Below are 17,659 nucleotides of genomic sequence, written 5' to 3' on the forward strand. Positions count from 1 at the left end.
AGGGCGGCTGGATCTCTAGGGAGGCGACGCGTACCTGCTCCTCTAAGTGCTACCGGGACCTGCTGGCTCTCGCCTCGGAGTCGGCTCGGGACCCCATCTGCCCTGTGCCACCCGGAGCCCACACCTCCGCTCTCTCGGCCCGGTACTCCAGAGCGCCCGGAACCACCGCCTGCTCCGAAGCCGGTGCGCGGTCTTGCCCTAGGATCTCGGCTGAAGAAGGGTGGAAGGGGCCCGTGCGGAGCGTGGAGCGAGAGTTAGAAGGGAGGAGGAGCCAAGCTGCGGGGTCGGTGTGGACAGGAGGTATCGGAAACAGGCGTTCCTTGGTCCAAGGTACTTTCAGGGGCAAAGGAGAAGGCGACCTGAGCCAGCACCATCCCGTCTGGCGACGCTGAGGCAGACGGCGGGGATCAAACAAAAAGGAAGGACTTTTAGAGAAGAGTGTTTAAGACAGTGTGAAGAAGAAGAGCTCTTTGGCTTTTGGGGGTGAAGTAGCACGCTTTTGGCTTTTAGGGCTTTGAGCTTTTGGTTTTTAGCTTTTACGTTTTGGTTTTTTTCCCCCCTTCGGAGTAGGGAGGTTCAGCTGGTTGCCCCTCTGAGCTAGCAGGTTTTCACCCCGGCATCTGGATCCCGAGTCTTCACTTGGGAAAAATCAAACGACTTTTTTTGTTGGTTTGATTTCCAAGATAAGGTTTCTCTGTGTATCCCTGGATGTCCTGGATTCGCTTTGTAGACCAGGCTGGCCTCGAACTCAGAGATCCGCCTGGCTCTGCCTCTCTTGAGTACTGGTGTTAAAGGGGTGTATCACCATGTCCAGTGAGATTATATATATAACAACGTGTGCCTTTTGCATTATTTTTCCAAGTTAGGGTTGGCGGGATGGAGCTGGGAAGTTTGCCCATTGGCTTTGACCTGGGGCTGGCTGGGCTCCCGAACTCAGCGACCTCGGTTTCCCACAGGTCCGTGAAGCTCAGCCTGCGATGGCCCTGCCGCCTCCGGGTGAGACCGAGTCCCAGGACCAGGCGAGCTACCTGCCAGCACCCCGCCAGCACCTGGCTGCCTGCTACGCCCCTCTCTCTGGCTATGGCCATTGCGGGAACCTCGCGGCCACCGAGGAGGATTTTCAGCCTCGGAAGCTGGCGGTTGCAGTGTCTGCGTCTCAGGCGATGGCCCCCCTCAATGCTTTTCGGATGATGGCTCCTCCCTTGCAGAGCGAGGCGCTCTACAATCTGCCCTGGTTCAACAAGTTGTCACCTTGGTACCCAATTCCTCGCTTTGCTCCTGAGGTCCCACGGTTTCTGTACAGCACTGACTGCGGTTCCAGCAGCCAGAATTTGGTCCCCGTCGGTGGCCAAAGCAACAGAAGTCAGTGGTGGGGAGCAGAAGTTTTACGTCTGCCATCCCCGAGTATTGCTTCTCTACCAACTGATTTTAAGACCTCGCAGTCACTACCTGCCCCCCAAACCCTGAACCAAGAAGGGAAGCCGCCTCTTTGCGGCTTCAGCTTCACAGAGGAGGAGCTGCGCTTCGTTCTGTACGGAGCCATCGCTACCCCGGGGCACCCGGCCGGCCTACACCACGCAATTTCAGGCATCCTGGTTCCCACAGACGGCTCTGGTAAGGACATCTGCATGGGGGGAGGGGGAAGGCGGTCGGGGCTGGGTGGATCAGGTCCTAGCCATGCGGTGTTTAAAAGGTGATCTCTGTCTGGGTTATGTGTACCTGGAAACCTCGGGCTCTAGGCTGGCTTCTCGGGTCCTCCTTGCTCAAATGTGTAGTTCCTGAGGCTGGTTTTAGTGAGCCCTGAGGACTAGGAGCAAAATGGTTTCGCTGGGTGGGCTTTGGGGATGTACAAAGTATCTACGCGATGGCCTCTAGAAATGTCTACCTGGCAGCTCTCTGCCTCAGAAAAGCATTGCCTATGATTCTCAAGTTTGCAAAATAGGAGTCCATTGCCTACCGAACCTTGCCTCGAAAGGTGTTCTGAGTCTCAAAGGAACAATTGTGTACAAAAAAGCCTTTGTCAAAGGAGCAAGGATAGATAATACACATTGAATCTAAAGCAGTCTCTAAGGACTGAGGGAACCCTCTCAGGAAGGCAATTCTTCATACGTTTAGTTTTAATTAGAATAATTTAAGGTTGTCTTTTTCCAGGGTCTAATCATCTTAATAAAACCCCGGACAAAGACCCTCTTCAGCTTCCAGAAGGTAGGCTGCACTTTTTGCCTGGATTTATTTCCCAGAACTAATGCTCCACCGCTCTGCTCATTCTTCTCTCCTCTCCTCTCCTCTCCTGCCTTGGGTTCGCCTAGGTCTCTGCCTCATGCAGACAGCGTTTGGTGATGTCCCACACTTTGGCGTGTTCTGTAGCAACTTCATTGCCAAAGGAGTGAGGTTTGGGCCTTTCCAGGGTAAAGTGGTCAATGCCAGCGAAGTGAAGACCCACAGGGACAATTCTCGGATGTGGGAAGTAAGTGTGTTGGGGATGGATGGGTCTGATGAAATTGAAAGACCTGATGTGGTGGTGGGGGCAGGGACCGGTAGCTTGAAGGCCCTTCACCCCCTGCTGAGAAAGACAATTGGGGCTCCCTCAAACCAGCACCGCTCAGTGTGGAATCCGGTTAAGGATTCCATGTTATATTTACAAACAAAACCAAGTGATTTCATTACGGCAGAGTGCTAAAAGGGAAGAAATAAATTGTAGACTCTCATATTACTTTCTTGTAAAATTAGCCAAGGACTAACAAAACAAAGAGAAGCCAACACTCTCCAAGTTAGTGGCTGCCTCAGGGAGGCTACTGAGGTGGCAGCTTTTTGCAGGAACCGTTTGACAGAATGTACCAGGTAACTTAAAATCTTCTAAATGCTTTGGCCTTGAGCTTCTAGGAATAGAGTTTAGGAAGATACTCTGAAATTCTGGCACTGTGGAGGACCGGGATTGAACAGTTGTTTACACTAAACCACGAAAAGCTGCTGCACTGGGTCAAACCCTAGCTTCATTCCAGTGCCTGCTCACTAGACGCAAGATAACGCCTCAGAACCCTTTAAGAGCCGCGGTCAAAGAAAACCCATTTATTTCTCTTACCTTTATCCATAGGCTTTTTTTTTTTAAAAGACCAGGCTGGCCTTGAACTCATAGAGATCTACCTGCCTCTACTTCCCAGAGTACTGGGATTACAGCCTTGCACCACCAAGCCCAACTAAATTAACATAAGATAACCATAGAAACGCAGGAATCAAGAATGTGATAAGGGCATAAATCCATTTTAAAGTGTGTTACCTAATCTGTGGAGGGACTGCAGAGATCCGCTTGCCTGCCCTACCTGAAATGCTGCGTTCAGTCCCCAGCCCTGTACAGCCCTGTAGGAAAGCCGGTCCAAAAGCATAAAAATAAAAATGTTTATGTGCTACTTCTAATCTTATTCCATTTAGATTTTTGAGGATGGCCACCTGAGCCACTTTATCGACGGGAAAGGTTCTGGGAACTGGATGTCCTACGTCAACTGCGCCCGGTTCCCCATGGAGCAGAACCTGGCCGCCCTGCAGCATCAAGGGCAGATATTTTATGAGAGCTGCAAAGACATCTCCCAGAACCAGGAGCTGCTGGTGTGGTACGGGAGCTGCTACGAGAAGTTTCTGGACATTCCCATGAGCCTCCAGGTCGCCTCGGAGCCATGCAAGCAGCTGCCTGAGCCGGCTGAGGGTGAGTGCCTGCCTGACCCGTCCAGCGAGAACCTAGGCTAGGCTTGTTCCCTAAAGACTCCTAACTGGAATTCAGGGAAACCAAATAAGACTGCTCGGTGGAGACAGAGTGTTGCCATCTTCCTGCAGCTTCTCTTTTTATGAATATCTATCATTCCCCCACCACCACCACCCCAGAATAAAAAAAAGTAAAATAAATGAGTGCGTGCCAGTTATACTGTGGGTGAGCCAGTTTGATTCATCCCTGCTCGGGCTAGCTTTCTCGAATGGTGAGCTGCAGGAACTTAGTGGGGGTGGAAAATCAATTTAGCGATTGAGGCCGGCATTAAAGAAAAAAAAAAAAAAGAAAAGAAAATAGGAAATATTGATGAGAATCACTTAAGAAATAGTAAGCGTAGTTAACCTTTTGTTTTATAGAGATGCATTATACATAGCATCATGTATCCAGTTAATACTGTATTTTTCTCTGACTGAGGCCTCTTGCTTCCTATACACATATCATTGAGCTACATATACTTCTAGCCTCTAAACCGGGATTTTGCGCACGCTTTTAATCCCAGCGCCTGGGAGACAGAGGCAGGAAGATCTCTGAGTTTGAGACCAACCTGGTCTTTTTTTTTTTTTTTTTCTTCTTCTTCTTCTTCTTATTGACACGGTCTCACTCTATAGCTCAGACTGGCCTTGAATTTGGAAACTTCTACCCTAGCTTCCCAAGTGCTTCCAACTGTTGAGCTTTGGGTGTGTGTGTGTGTGTGTGTAGAGATGCTAGCTAGTTCTAGTCATGTGTGGGGCCTGAGACTCTATGCATCTTTCTCAGCTTCCAGGGGACACTGCCAGTCCCTGGATTAGATCTGAGTGGTAAGGATATAGAGGATGACCAACCTGCTGTAGAAATAATTCTCTGGCCTCTGCTGTTTTTAAGGGAAGCGTGGTGCTGAATCTTCAGACTATGCTAGAATGCCACAAAGACGCTGTGCCACTGAACTGATCTCCAGGCCTGCATTTGATTTTTTTGGAGGGAGGGGCATGTTAAGACTCAGTAACTGTTAGAATCAGCACCTGTGAATTAATGAAGCAAGATCCTTTCAATGTCTGATGGTGTAGTCCAGGCTGACCTCACACGTCCTATGCAGCCAGAAATGGCCTTGCACTCCTCTTCTGCCTGGGTTCATAGGTGTGCGCCACAGTGCTCAGCTATGGTGTCTATTTATAGTTTTTCAGATCCTGTTTGAGGCAGTGAAGGGCGGGGGAACGATGCTTTAACGCGCCCTCCATCCCTCACATCCCTGTGTTTGACAGAGTCTGCAGAAGGTTACAGATGCGAACGCTGTGGAAAGGTGTTTACATACAGATACTACAGAGACAAGCACCTCAAGTACACTCCCTGCGTGGACAAGGGGGACAGGAAGTTTCCATGTTCTTTCTGTCAAAGATCCTTTGAGAAGCGTGACCGACTCCGGATCCACGTTCTCCATGTCCACGAGAGGCACCGGCCCTACCTGGTGAGCAGTTGGTGGTGTTAATGTCCCTCTTTCCCTTTTCCCACTCCCCCTATCCTCCTGAACACATGTAGAAGAGTTAATGAGGCTGGTGGGAAGATTCAATGCCCACCTCACCATGGCACTGTGGAGGAGGCAGGTGGGCCTGTGTCAGGCTCTGTGCCCAGGACAGAGGAGAAGAGAGCGGCAGGAGTGGGCTCCCGGGTCAGGAGAGGTGCTCGGCCCTGGAGGTGAGTCTAGCACAGAAGGGCAGAGATTGTCCTGGAGCTGGGAAAGGACTCGGTAACTGTGCCTTGCTTCAACCCAGTCAGGCATTAGATAGTCAAGCCACAGGCACAGAGGAAGCATTGAAAGGTTCCAAAGAAAGGACGGCTACTATCACAGACTGTAGACTTTGTGAGGATGAGAAGCAGCGACAGTGCCAGGCGGCCACCACCTTCCAACCTGGATGCCCATTGGTCTGACAGGCTCGGTCAAAAGGACAAAATCAACCTTGTCCTTAGAGAAAGATGAGGTTATGTGGTTTTGTTACAGTATTTTTAAAGTTGTGTGCATAGGTGTGGGTTTGTGCATGTGTGACTAGAGTGCTTTGAGGGGCAAGAAGAGGCCAGTGCATCCCCTGGAATTGGAGTTACAGATGGTTGTGAGCCACCTGGGTACTCTGAGAGAGCAGTTCATGCTCTTAACAACCAATTTGACTCTCCGGCCCCTTGTAGTAGTTTTTGATAAACATTTTATACTAGAACCAGAGTACGTCCTCAGCTAGAATAGCAAGTCAAGTGCTCTTCACCAGAGCCAGCTGCCCCAGGTGTGTGTGTGTGTGTGTGTGTGTGTGTGTGTGTGTGTATGTATGGGGGTGGTGTGACTTTTTGGAGCCTATTTTCTCTCTGTCACTTTCCGCGTAGTCTTCTGAGAAAGGGTCTCTTGCTGAACTTGGACCTTGCCTGGCAGTCAGCAAAGCCCAGCCATCCTGTCTCTGCCTCCCAGATCCCTGGGGTTAAAAGATGTGGTTGGCCACACACACACCTGCCTGTTTAAATGGCTGCTGGGGTTTTGAAGACATACCCCTCAATGCTTTTGTACCCAATTTTGCATCTCCCCAGCCACGGGAAGGTTCTTGGGTCCCTTCTCTTCACAGGAGTTTGCCAAGTTGCTTCCTCCTTCAAGCGCTGGTCAACCCTGGGTTTTAAATCTCCACCCAAGATGCCTCCCAAAAGCAAGAGGCCACTCCAAGAATGCCACACCCTGAATTTCCCTTGATTTCCCATGACAGTCCTGTCCTGGGAGTTCATGGGCTTTTTGTTTGTTTTTAAAAGTCAACATTAATACTTGATTTCACCAGAGGGAGAAGAAACAGACTCACAGAACTTTGGATATCGGGTTTGTTTTCAGTTTGGGTATTAGTAGTTGCACGCAGTTTGAGCACATTTTGAACAGGTGCCCCACCACTGAGCAACAGCCAAGGGCTAACATCAAAAGATGCGGGGTGCCTCCTTGACACCTTCATTCTGCCAGATGTGGGAGCTCTGCAGTCTCACAGCTGGGAATGCCTGAGGCGGCTTCAAGGCTGACCTGAGCTTTTTGGTCTCAGGCAAGCCTGGCACACTCAGCCAGTAGCGTGGACACCCATAGATGTGCATGGGATGAAGAAAAGAGTTCTCGGGCTGTCAGTCTGGCAGCCTGTGTTAAAATGCTTGCCCTGGAAGCCTGGCAGCCTGAGTTCGATTCTGGAAACCAACCGTGGTTTGGTTTTCTGATCTCCACACATGTACCATGTCACACACACACACACACACACACACACACACACACTAATGTTAAGTACATTTTAGCCAGACACAGACATGGGCATCAGAGCAGGCAGGTCTCTGTGAGTTTGTGGCATGCCTGGTCTACCTTAGTGAGAGTTCCAGGACAGCCAGGGCTACCTAGAATGACCCTTTCTCTAACAAACAAATGACAAATATATTGAGACAGAACTGTTGGGGGAAGATGAAATTCCAACCCTGTTTTTTGTTTTCTCCATAGTGTTCAACTTGTGGGAAAAGTTTCTCTCAGTCTTCCAGCCTGAACAAGCACATGAGAGTCCACTCTGGCGACAGGCCGTACCAGTGTGTGTACTGTACCAAGGTAGGTGAGACCTCCTTTGGCACCAGCCATCTGTAACAGGGAGCATAAAGCCTCACCTGTAACTAATTCAGCTTGGGTAGACATCAGATTACCAGCCAATGCACATTTTAAGCGAATCCATCAGGTTCTAATTAGTTTCCTTATTGTTTTGTCCCAAGGATCAAACGTAAGTCATTGGGCTTGGTGGTAGGCTCATTAAATTCACAGCTGTTGGCCACAAATGTTATCTATAGATTTAAAATCAGAGCTTCTCTCTCTCTCTCTCTCTCTCTCTCTGGTTTTTGGAGACAGGATTTTTTTCATGTAGTCCTGACTCTCTTGGAACTCAGTACACCTTGCTGGCCTCGAACTCACAGAGATCCACCTGCTTCTGCCTCCCACGTGCTAGGATTAAAGGTGTGTGCCACCACCGCCATGCATAATCAGAATTTTCAATCTAAAGAAATAAAAGGCCGATTGCCCATTCTGGTGAAATGAACCCCTTTGCTGAATGGTGCAAAGTTGGCTTTTTCCCCTTTCTGCCCTCTGCAGAAGTTCACCGCCTCCAGCATCCTTCGCACACACATCCGCCAGCACTCCGGCGAGAAGCCCTTCAAGTGCAAGCACTGCGGTAAGCCTTTCGCATCCCACGCCGCCCATGACAGCCATGTCCGGCGCTCACACAAGGAGGATGACCACAGCTCCTGCAGTGTTTGTGGGAAAGGCTTCCTGGATCAAGATGCTTTCTATGCCCACATGAAGCTTCATAAAGCCTGATGGCTCTCCAAGGGCAGAGCCAGGGGAAGACCAGGGACTAATTGCTGACGGGCTTGTGACACAAGGACAGATGGTTGTGGTGTTCAGTGAGAACTTTGAGAATGGAGTGGTTGGCCTGAAACCCTAGGAATAAGGTCCTGGATCCTGTGATAACAGAAAAGAAGGCCCTTCCTCTCCTGTTTGCCTTGAATGCCCAGTTATAAAATGTCCGTAGCTGGTGACTATTTTCTTCAGAGCAACGACAAAAGGTGTTTTGTTTTAAAGATTTGATTTTATTTTCTGAGCATGCGTGTTTTGCCTCGTGTGTATGTGAGCTGCATGCCTAGTGCACGTGGAGGCCAAAGGAAGCCATCAGCTCCTCTGGAACTGCATTTATGGATGGTTGCAAGCCACCATGTGGGTACTGGCAATTGAACACGGGTCCTCGGCAAGAGCAGCCAGTGCTCTGAACTGCTGAGCCATCTCTCCAGGTCCTGGTTCTGGGTTTTGGTTTAGTGTTATTGTTGGTTTGGCCTCTCTATCTTTCTGTCTCTGTCTCTGTCTCTCTGTCTCTCTCTCTCTCTCTCCCCCTGTCTTATTTTGGTCGCCCACGCTGGCTTTACATCTGTGATATACCTGATAGTGACCTTGAACTCCTGATCCTCTTTATTTTCACAAGTGCTGGATTATAGGAATAAGGTATCACACCTGAGCAAGTTCATACTAGCTAGAGATTCAATATGTTAATACGTTATAAATCTTCTGAGGTGTATTACTGTTTCATCTTCATTTTCATTCCTTTCTCTCCTAGCTGACCACACGAAAAAAATGCCAACTAATACATCTAGCACAGACAAAATCACTTCCAGGGCACAGGTATTCTTGTTGACATCTAATTTTTACCAACTGGGAAAGAAAAATTATATCTGAATGAAAAAAGGCTGAAAATAAACATGTATGCTACTCTCGTTTTAAAGCTGATTCCTTTTTTTTCTTTCCCTTTTACTTTTTTTATATTTTTTATTATTTTGCTTTTTCAAGATAGGGTTTCTCAGCCAGGCATGGAGGCAAATGGATCTCTGTGAGTTCAAGGCCAGCCCGGTCTACAGAGTGAGTTTCAGGACAACTAGGGCAAGACAGGCTTTCTCTGTGTAGCCCGGGCTGTCCTGGAACTCTCTGTGTAGACCAGGCTGGCCTCAGACTCAGAGATCTGCCTGCCTCTGCCTCCTGTGTGCCACAACTGCCTGGCTCCTCTTTCCTTTTTTTTTTTTTTTTTTAACTTCTATTTAAATTTTTTATAAGTATATTTTATTTTTCCTCAACTCTTTAATGGAGTGGCTCCTGGTAATACAGGAGGGGGAGCCACCAGCTGAAAAGGATGCTATGCTTTAGCCAGGTGTGGTAACTCACATCTGGAATTCTGGCCAATAGGAAGCCGAGGCAGGAAAATCACCTTGACTTCAAGGCCATCCAGAACTATAGGGTTAGACCTTAGGATAAAAAAAGGGAAGAAAATGGGCAAGATGGCTCCAGGCTGGCGTTGAGTGCGCAGTCAACGTCGCTAATGCGGAGATAAACCTGTTGAGCGGGTGACACAGCCCGCTGAATGAAAAAAGGCTGAAGTTGAGCCTTATCGGTTTAAAACAACCCTGTGTCTGCCCCACTACAGATGATACGGAAGCTGAGAGAAGGAGAAAGTGGCAGGGAGTCACGTGTCCCTGAGTTAAAGCCACGCCCCCTCCTTCAAAGGCCAAACTCTTAGGAAACCATTGCTGGACCCAGCGAAGGGAGGAGCCTTTCCCTGCCCGTTCATCGCTTTGCAACCACAAACTCACGTTACTATTCATATAGCAAGCCTGAAGCCAGAATAAGCGAGGCGGAAGTGCTCCCTGGACAAGCAAACCACTAGGGATGTTTCCTACCCCTGCAGGGGGATCTATTGACCGCCTAGGCCACTGGCCTCACCTCCACCCAGGACGCATGCCCATCGGTGCAGCAAATTCAATATGGAGCAGATGTCTGCGGCTGTAGGGCAGCCCTCTGAGTGAGCAATGGATGTCTCACAGGTGAACAGCCGTGACAGATTTTCCTCTGGGGAATTCCTTGCTGCCTTGACTAGGGCTGAGTAATTGACCCTAATGGGAATGTGCCCTGTTGTTTTAGGACTGTTTTAATTCATGTTAATTAACTCAGAACAATGGTCTTTTGAGAAGGTCCTGGACTCATCGTGTAATTAAGCAGCCTTCCTTGACTGCTGGCTCCCGAATATATATATTGCTTGAAACATTTTCTTACTGTTTAGGGGTTTGAATGTTATTTTTAAATCAAACAGTAAGACAACTCAACGGTCTTTATTTATTTTTTCACTCATTAAATAAACCAGATAGGGCATTTTGTTGTTTTGAACTTGAATAGAAAAAAGCAGAAAGGTTTTGCGTGTGTGTGTGTGTGTGTGTGTGTGTGTGTGTGTGTGTGGTTTCTAATCGTCACTGTGCATGCCAAATACACTGGATCATGTGCTAACATAACCCATACATTTCCATACTAACGGAGAATTTAAGGGCCGTTTCTTTCACTCTGGCTTTGGGAGGTTTGGCCCTGTATGTCTCAGTTTTGAGGACATAGTGAGTTTCTGGAGTTGATCACCTGAAACACTTGGGGTTACTTCTTCAGAAGTTAGACTTTAGTCACCTCTTCTAGTGGTGAGTTGAGCCGGCTAATAACAATGAAGAGGCTAGACGAGAGCACAAGCATCTCGTGGGGAAACAGAACTTACAAAGCTGAATGGGGTTACAACTGTGAGCTAATACAGTTCAATAGCTTAGTTACAACTGTGAGCTAATACAGTTCAATAGCTTAGTAATACAGACAGTAGAGGAAGACAGACTTGTTCCCGTTCACCAACTTTCCTCCGTGTACAAGCACGAGGCAAGTAGTTTGCTGTCTGAGGTCTAATGTCTTCGCCTATAATAATACAGTAATTATGTCGTAAAGTTTTAGAAGAATTAAATGATAGCATATGAATGCTGGATATTTGCTAAGTGTTCCCTCAGACCTGTTAAGGAAAAATAAAGACAATTATATGAATTTTATTGATGATACACGTTCTATCAATTCTCAAAAACATAGTTCCTTGACTGTCAACATCACCCGGGGACTTGTTTAAAATGCACAGTCTCCAAATAGAAATGAACGGTGTTCTCTGCGGATCAGAAAGTGGAGGTAGACAGCAGTCTGCGCTAAGTCTGGGAACCATTGCCTTGGGGCTCCCCAGTTCTTAACTAGAGCAGCGGGTGAAGTTTAGCAGCAAGGGGGCTTCGAGAAACCACAAGAAGAAAGCCTCGGAATGCAGAGTGCAATGGCTGAGGATCCCAGATCACGTGATTGCTTTGCTGTGGGAGACTGGGGACACCACAGCAATGGAGTGACCCTCCAGCAGTGCGGAAGTGAGATATTGCTACATCAGCTTCTCGGCTCATGCTTCTTTTCCATACCTGAGCTGATTGATATCTGTGCATCCGGTAGAATTTTTTGTTTTGTTTTGTCTTGTTTTCGTTTAAAAGGGGCATTTTATAGGGTATGTGTATGCATGGGATGTGGTGCCCAGGAAGTCAGGAGAGGGCCTAGGATGCCCTGAAGGAGTAACAGGTGTCTGTGAGCCACCTGATGGGGCTGCCGGGAATCCAGCTCTAGCCCTCTGCAAGCACAGCAAGTGTTCTTGACAGCTGAGCTATTTCTTTAGAAGTATGTATGAACCTTGGAATGTTTCTGAATAGTTTTTAAAAAGCGGTACTTACGTAAATGGTAGAAGTGGACAAGGCCACTGAATTCTGGGGTCCTAAAAAGGGAGTCCAGCTGGAGCTCCTACTGCCTTGGGGTCATAACCCGGCCCTGGCTGCAGTCAGAGGGCCAGATACTCCCCTGGACAGGAACCACACTTTTCAGAGTGTCCATCCCAGACCCTCTAAGTGGCTACCCGTCACTTTTCATTTCTTCCTCTGAGACAGCTGATGACCACCGATGACATACTACCTGTAATCGATTCCCTAAAAGCCACAGAGGTGGAGGGAAGGCTCTTCAATGGTAGCTCTGGGCTCTTAGCAGATGGGCTCATAAACGCCCCCGGTTTCATTCAATAACAATCTTTGCCAAAGCAAATGGGTTTCAGGCTCCCGCCCACACACCGGACCCAGGGCTCAACATCAGTGCTGTGCACTCTCTAGGTTCTGAAGTGATTCCTTTTTGGAAAAAACTACGATCTTCAGGACAGACTCCACTCAGGGAAAATCTGTTCATTTGGCTATTGCACATACTAGCGTATCTGAGCCTAGCACTGCCATCAGCATTCTCTGAGTTTAGTGTTAATTCAGTTAATGATTGGCTGATAAAATGGCTGAAAAGCTGTTAGAGCGAAATAGGCTTACCTGCTATGACACAGAATGAGTTGAGTCTTCCTTCAAATTTCCAACAGATTCAAATTATTCATGTCATGTAAAGCATTTTACATTTACTTAAGAGCACATAAAGAGGGGCTGGAGAGATGGCTTCAGAGTACTGGCTGCTCTTCCAGAAGACCTGGGTTCAATTCCCAGCACCCATATGGCAGCTCACAACTGTGTAATTTCAAGACCTGGCATCCTCACACAGACATTCTTAAAGGCAAAACAAAAATGCACATAAAATTAAAAAAATACTATATATATATATATATACATACATACATATATGAATATAAAGAGCACTTAAAGATTTTTTTCCATCTACCTTCTTAGGAAATAAGAACCTTATCATTTTCATTCTCCCTCTCCCTCCCCTTTAGATAGAAGACTCACACTATAGCTCAGGCCATCCTAGAATTCACTCTATAGCCAAGGCTAGCCTTGAACTGATCCTTCTGCCTCAGTCTCTGAAATACTGGGGATTTGATATGTGTGCTACTGCAACTAGCTATGTTTCTTGTTTATTAGTTTGAGACAAAGGAGTCTCACTCTGTAGCATTGGCTGACCTAAAACTTGAACTCATTGTGATCTCCCTGCCTCAGCATCCTGAGCGCTGGGATTAAAGGCGTGTGCCACCGCGCCATACCTGGCTAAATTTCTAAAAGCAGATTTCCACTAAACTGAGCTCCTTGCTAGAAGGATTGCCTGCTTCCTCTCTTCCTCCCTCTGTCCTCTTACGATCAATCAGTACATAATTTGAACTGTTTCCGGTCACCGGTGACTTGCACAGCTGGGCCCCGGTGATTGGCACGATCAGTTTTGCTGGGGAAGATTTAGGGATTAGTAATTCAAAAGGTGACTCAGAGAAAGGAGGTGAAGTACCACCCTGTTTTCTGAGATAAGGGTTTAGAATTTGACTTGACTTTTCTGTGTTTTGTTCCAGGGGGGTCTGATACACTTTTCTGACCTCTGAGGACACTGCACTCAGGTATACAATTATATACACACACGTGCACGCAAACACACACATTTAATTAATAAAATTCAAATATTTTAAAGACAGGTGCTGTGGTGAACGCTGTTAATCCCAGCCCTCAGGAGGCAGAGCCACATTGAGTTCGAAGCCAGTCTGGTCTACATAGTGAGTTCCAGGACAGCCAGGGCTATATAGTGAGCCCCTGTGTTGACCCCCTTTTCTTCTCCTCCCCCCAAAAAACCCCCAAAATCCCCAAAACCCAACAACAACAAAAACTGAACAAGTACGTAAGTAAATAAGTATAGAAACGTACCATGCCCTGTGGCTTCATATAAATGGTAAGGCAGCAGGAAAAATCGAAGGGCATTTGAATAAAAAACTCAAGAAAGGTCGGTGTTTTTGTGTTTTACTTCCTTGCCACTAGCAGTCTCCAAGCAAGCAACTGAGACAGAATTACAGACGGAGGTGTCCCAGTTTTGGGGTGCAAGACAATATACCATGGCTCCCTGGCAGCGGAAGGCCCAAACACCCTCTCAGAGCTGTGTTCTGGGACCCCGGGCCATCTTGGGCTCACCTTTCCTTAAGTTTTCTGGTCCCCAGCGTCAGCTGCAGGAACGTGCCCCAGGTAGAGGCAGCTGCACTGTCCTCTCTCAAGCTCAGTGATAACCATGGAAGATTTCTGGATAGGGGACAGGAAAGGTCACCGAGGAGGAGCCCCCTAGGGACCAAGGGGCCATTTGGAACCTTTTCAGGCCCCATCAGAGCTCTAAGTCGGAGGACGTTTTAATTGGCCTTGTAGTTTCTCATCGATTCCCGAATTCAGCGCGCTTTAGAGCACGCACAGCCTTTGAGTCCTTTCGAGGGCAGCCTAGAGAAGGGCGGAGTGGAGGGGAGCTGATGCCAGGATCTGGGTGGGACCAGCAGGCCAGCTGTGCAACAACTCCTAAGGGCCAAAACAGCCTTTTCTTTCCCTGCAGCTCCTGACCCCACCCAGCCAGAGCGGAGGGAGAGACCTTCGAAATCCAGAAACTTCCCATTCTTAATGTCCACTTAAGGTTGTATGTGTGTGTGTGTGTTTTGTTTGTTTTTTCTTCCCTCTCTGGGTGTTTTTGAGACATTTCTCCCGTAGCCCACTGGCTTGTAGCAGAGATTAAGTGTGCACGCTTCGCCGGGGCCTTTTATGCCATGCTACCCAGCCACTGGAAATACATCTCCAGCCCGCTCTGCTTTCCAGAGACGTCGGTGCGTCTGGGAGGCGGGTCTGGGGGTCAGTCTGTAGCCCAGGCTGGCTTGGGGCATTTTAGGATCCTCTCGCTCCCTGAGCGCTGGAATTAAAGAAGTGCGCTTCCATGTCCGGCTCTAAATTATTATTATTTTTTTATTTTACGTACAAAAAAATTATTTGCATTCCTTTAAAACCAGAATTGCAAATGCCCCCGTGTTTGATATTATTATATTGTGATCATTTTCTGCGAATTTGATAAATAGTGACCATTTTCTGTGAACTTTCCCTCCTCCCTTTCTTCCCCCTCCACCGGGACTGGTTCAGTTAACAGCTTAACAGGCAGAGAAGACTGGACGTGCTGGCGGTTCTTCGTTAGTACTCTCTTTTAAAATCCCCTCGGACGTGTCCGTGACGTTCCACGTACAGTATCACCGCTATTCAAAATCAGCTGCCTGCTAGCCACTTCGGTAGCTTCCAGTTTTTAGTATCATTCAAACAGTAAACCTCCTTGGGGACCTTTGCCTACGTCTCGATGGCTTTCCGTTCCAGTACGTCCCCAAACCGTAAACGAACCTAGCGAGAGAGAGGGTAAAAGATGGGGTGCGCGGAAGGACGCGTAGGGGGAACTACAGGTCAAGCGCGGAGTCCCGGTGGCTGTTTCCCTGGCTCCCCCTCCGCTCCCCGAAAGATCAGGTCGAGCCTCGGGAGCCACGCAGGTGCTGAGCCCTGAAAAAAATAAACCTGCACTTTATTGATTATCCACAGTTTCCCGCGGTAGGAAACACTAGCCGCAAATGCTGGTGAGACTAGGGAGGCAGAAAAACACCGACGGGGCTCACGGGGTCCTGCGCAGGTGACGCCCAGGGCCAGACGGCTCCGCCCAGGGTGTGGCCAGGGATTGGCCCCGGGCGGCGAAGGCCAGCGTCGCTCTTTCAAAGCTCCCTCTGGCTCCCTTCTCTTTCTCCTTGCAGAGCTGCCCACTTCGGGTGCTCGCCACCCCGGCAGCTCGCGCAGCCCAAGCCCAGCGCCTCCCCTCCTTCCCCCTGTTCATCCTGCATCCCGAAACACCCAGACTTGCTTTGAAAACACGGCGCTGCTCTTGCACAGGACCCAACTTTTCTTCCCAGAACCATCTGTAACCCCAGCTCGAGAGGAACCTACTAGCACGCTTGCACTCACGCGCTCAGGTACACGAGCACGTTTACACATACACACACACACACAAATAAAACGTTTAAAAGCCCATCAAAAGGTTTTTTAAAATACTACATCGAATTCTCACGTGCTGTTCTCCTCATTTCCTCCAATGATAAAATCTTACTTAGCCATAGGACAATCAAAGCTGCAGACAGTTTAGAGCGATCGTGTGACTCCAGCCCGCGGCTCCTCTCTAGTCCAGACAGTGAGTGACAAGTATACATTAATAATCACACCACTCAGAAGCAGCCTATTTGAGCCTTTTGGTCTTTCACTGCTGAGCTACCTCTTCATCCCCCACTTCCCAGCAGCTTATTTGAAGACAGAGTAAAAGAAATTCTGTTGTTATTCTGGGGACATATAGCTCAGGGGTAGAATGGTTGCCCCACACGTGTGAAAGACTGTGATCAATCCCAGAGAGAGAGAGAGAGAGAGAGAGAGAGAGAGAGAGAGAGAAATAGAGTACCCCCGTTTGGGCAGGAGCGATGGCTCAGTGGTGGTTACAAGCATCCTGTTCAAGTCCACAGGCAGACCACAATGCTCTGCAATCTGCTTCACTCTTCAGACCTCGGACCTGGGCAGGCTCTGGATGGCACACACATACTTAAATGCAGGCAAACACTCACATACAGAAGGTAAAAATAAATGTTAAAAGCGCCCCAAACCTGGCTATCCAACTATCAGTAGGATAAAGCCATCTACACACATCCAAGTTACACAGGTACTGATTTCTATTTCATTATTGTTATTGTTTATCGATTATTTATGTCAGGCTGGCCTCAACTTCTCTGTGTATCGGAGGAGGGTGGCCTTGAACTCCGATCTTCCTGCCTCTACCTCCCGAGCGCTGGGATTACAAGCACAGGTTACCACATCCAGTTTATGGGTTCTGGGGATCAAGCCCACGGATTCCTGAATGCTAGGAAAGTACTCTATCAAGTGAGCTACACCCCAGCCCATATATATATATATATATATATATATATATATACACACATATATATATATACTGTTCACCTGAGTTATTCTTGTTAGTCTACTTGTCATGTTCGTGCAGAGAGCTGGGACTGGTGATGTAGCTCAGTGGTAGAGATTTTCTATAGCATCTGGAAGGCCCTTTCTATGAGTTACTGTGCCATGTTTGCACAGTTTCACCATTATTTCTTTCATTGTTTACTTAGTTTTGTTGTTTTTTTTTTTTTTTTTTTTTCAGACACAGTCTTTCTCCATAGCCCTGGCTGTCCTAGAACTATATAGAACAGGCTGGCCTCGAACTCTAAAGAGATCTACCTGCCTCTGAACCCCAAGTGCTGGGATCAAAGGCCCTTCCCCAAGGCCTGACTTTACCATGTTCAAATTCCAAATTGTATCTTTCTCATTTATTTCCCCTTTTATTTCAGGCATTTCTCTTATCCCTTTTTTTAAAAATCACAGCCTCTGTGGTGAACTATGTTTCATTCTTCATCCTTACTGATCAATTCATTTCCCTAGGCCAAACATATAGAAATAATTTTCCTAGACAAGAAACAAAAAAGAATTGTTATAGAAAATTGTTTGATTTCTTGATTTTCTTTTTTTAAATATTTATGTATTTATTATGCATACAATGTTCTGTCTGCATGTCACCTGTGCATCAGAATAGGGTGCCAAATCTAGATAGCTGTGAGCCACCATGTGGTTGCTGCCAATGGTCTTAACCTCAGAGCCATCTCTCCAGCCTGATTTCTTGATTTTTTCCTTCCTTCCTTCCTTCCTTTC

The 17,659-nt window shown here is 47.8% G+C and overlaps 1 protein-coding gene across 1 annotated transcript; it reads left to right on the forward strand.

Moving 5' to 3' along the window:
- Positions 1-977: 977 nt before the first annotated feature.
- Prdm14 (PR/SET domain 14) lies at positions 978-8,084 on the forward strand. The gene is made up of 7 exons (XM_021654959.1): positions 978-1,614; positions 2,152-2,205; positions 2,310-2,467; positions 3,430-3,700; positions 4,999-5,201; positions 7,227-7,328; positions 7,860-8,084. Exons 1-7 carry the CDS (start codon positions 978-980, stop codon positions 8,082-8,084), a joined length of 1,650 nt encoding a protein of 549 aa, XP_021510634.1.
- The last annotated feature ends 9,575 nt before the right edge of the window (positions 8,085-17,659 follow it).

This window comes from Meriones unguiculatus, chromosome 6 (assembly GCF_030254825.1).
Source record: "Meriones unguiculatus strain TT.TT164.6M chromosome 6, Bangor_MerUng_6.1, whole genome shotgun sequence".
Taxonomy (NCBI): Eukaryota; Metazoa; Chordata; class Mammalia; order Rodentia; family Muridae; genus Meriones; species Meriones unguiculatus.

Bases quoted from the DNA above. Each gene is read 5' to 3' on its own strand.
- Prdm14 (XM_021654959.1), top strand. From the start codon at position 978: ATGGCCCTGCCGCCTCCGGGTGAGACCGAGTCCCAGGACCAGGCGAGC. The intron at 3,701-4,998 runs GTGAGTGCCTGC...TGTGTTTGACAG, and splicing joins GCTGCCTGAGCCGGCTGAGG to AGTCTGCAGAAGGTTACAGA. The intron at 7,329-7,859 runs GTAGGTGAGACC...TGCCCTCTGCAG, and splicing joins AGTGTGTGTACTGTACCAAG to AAGTTCACCGCCTCCAGCAT.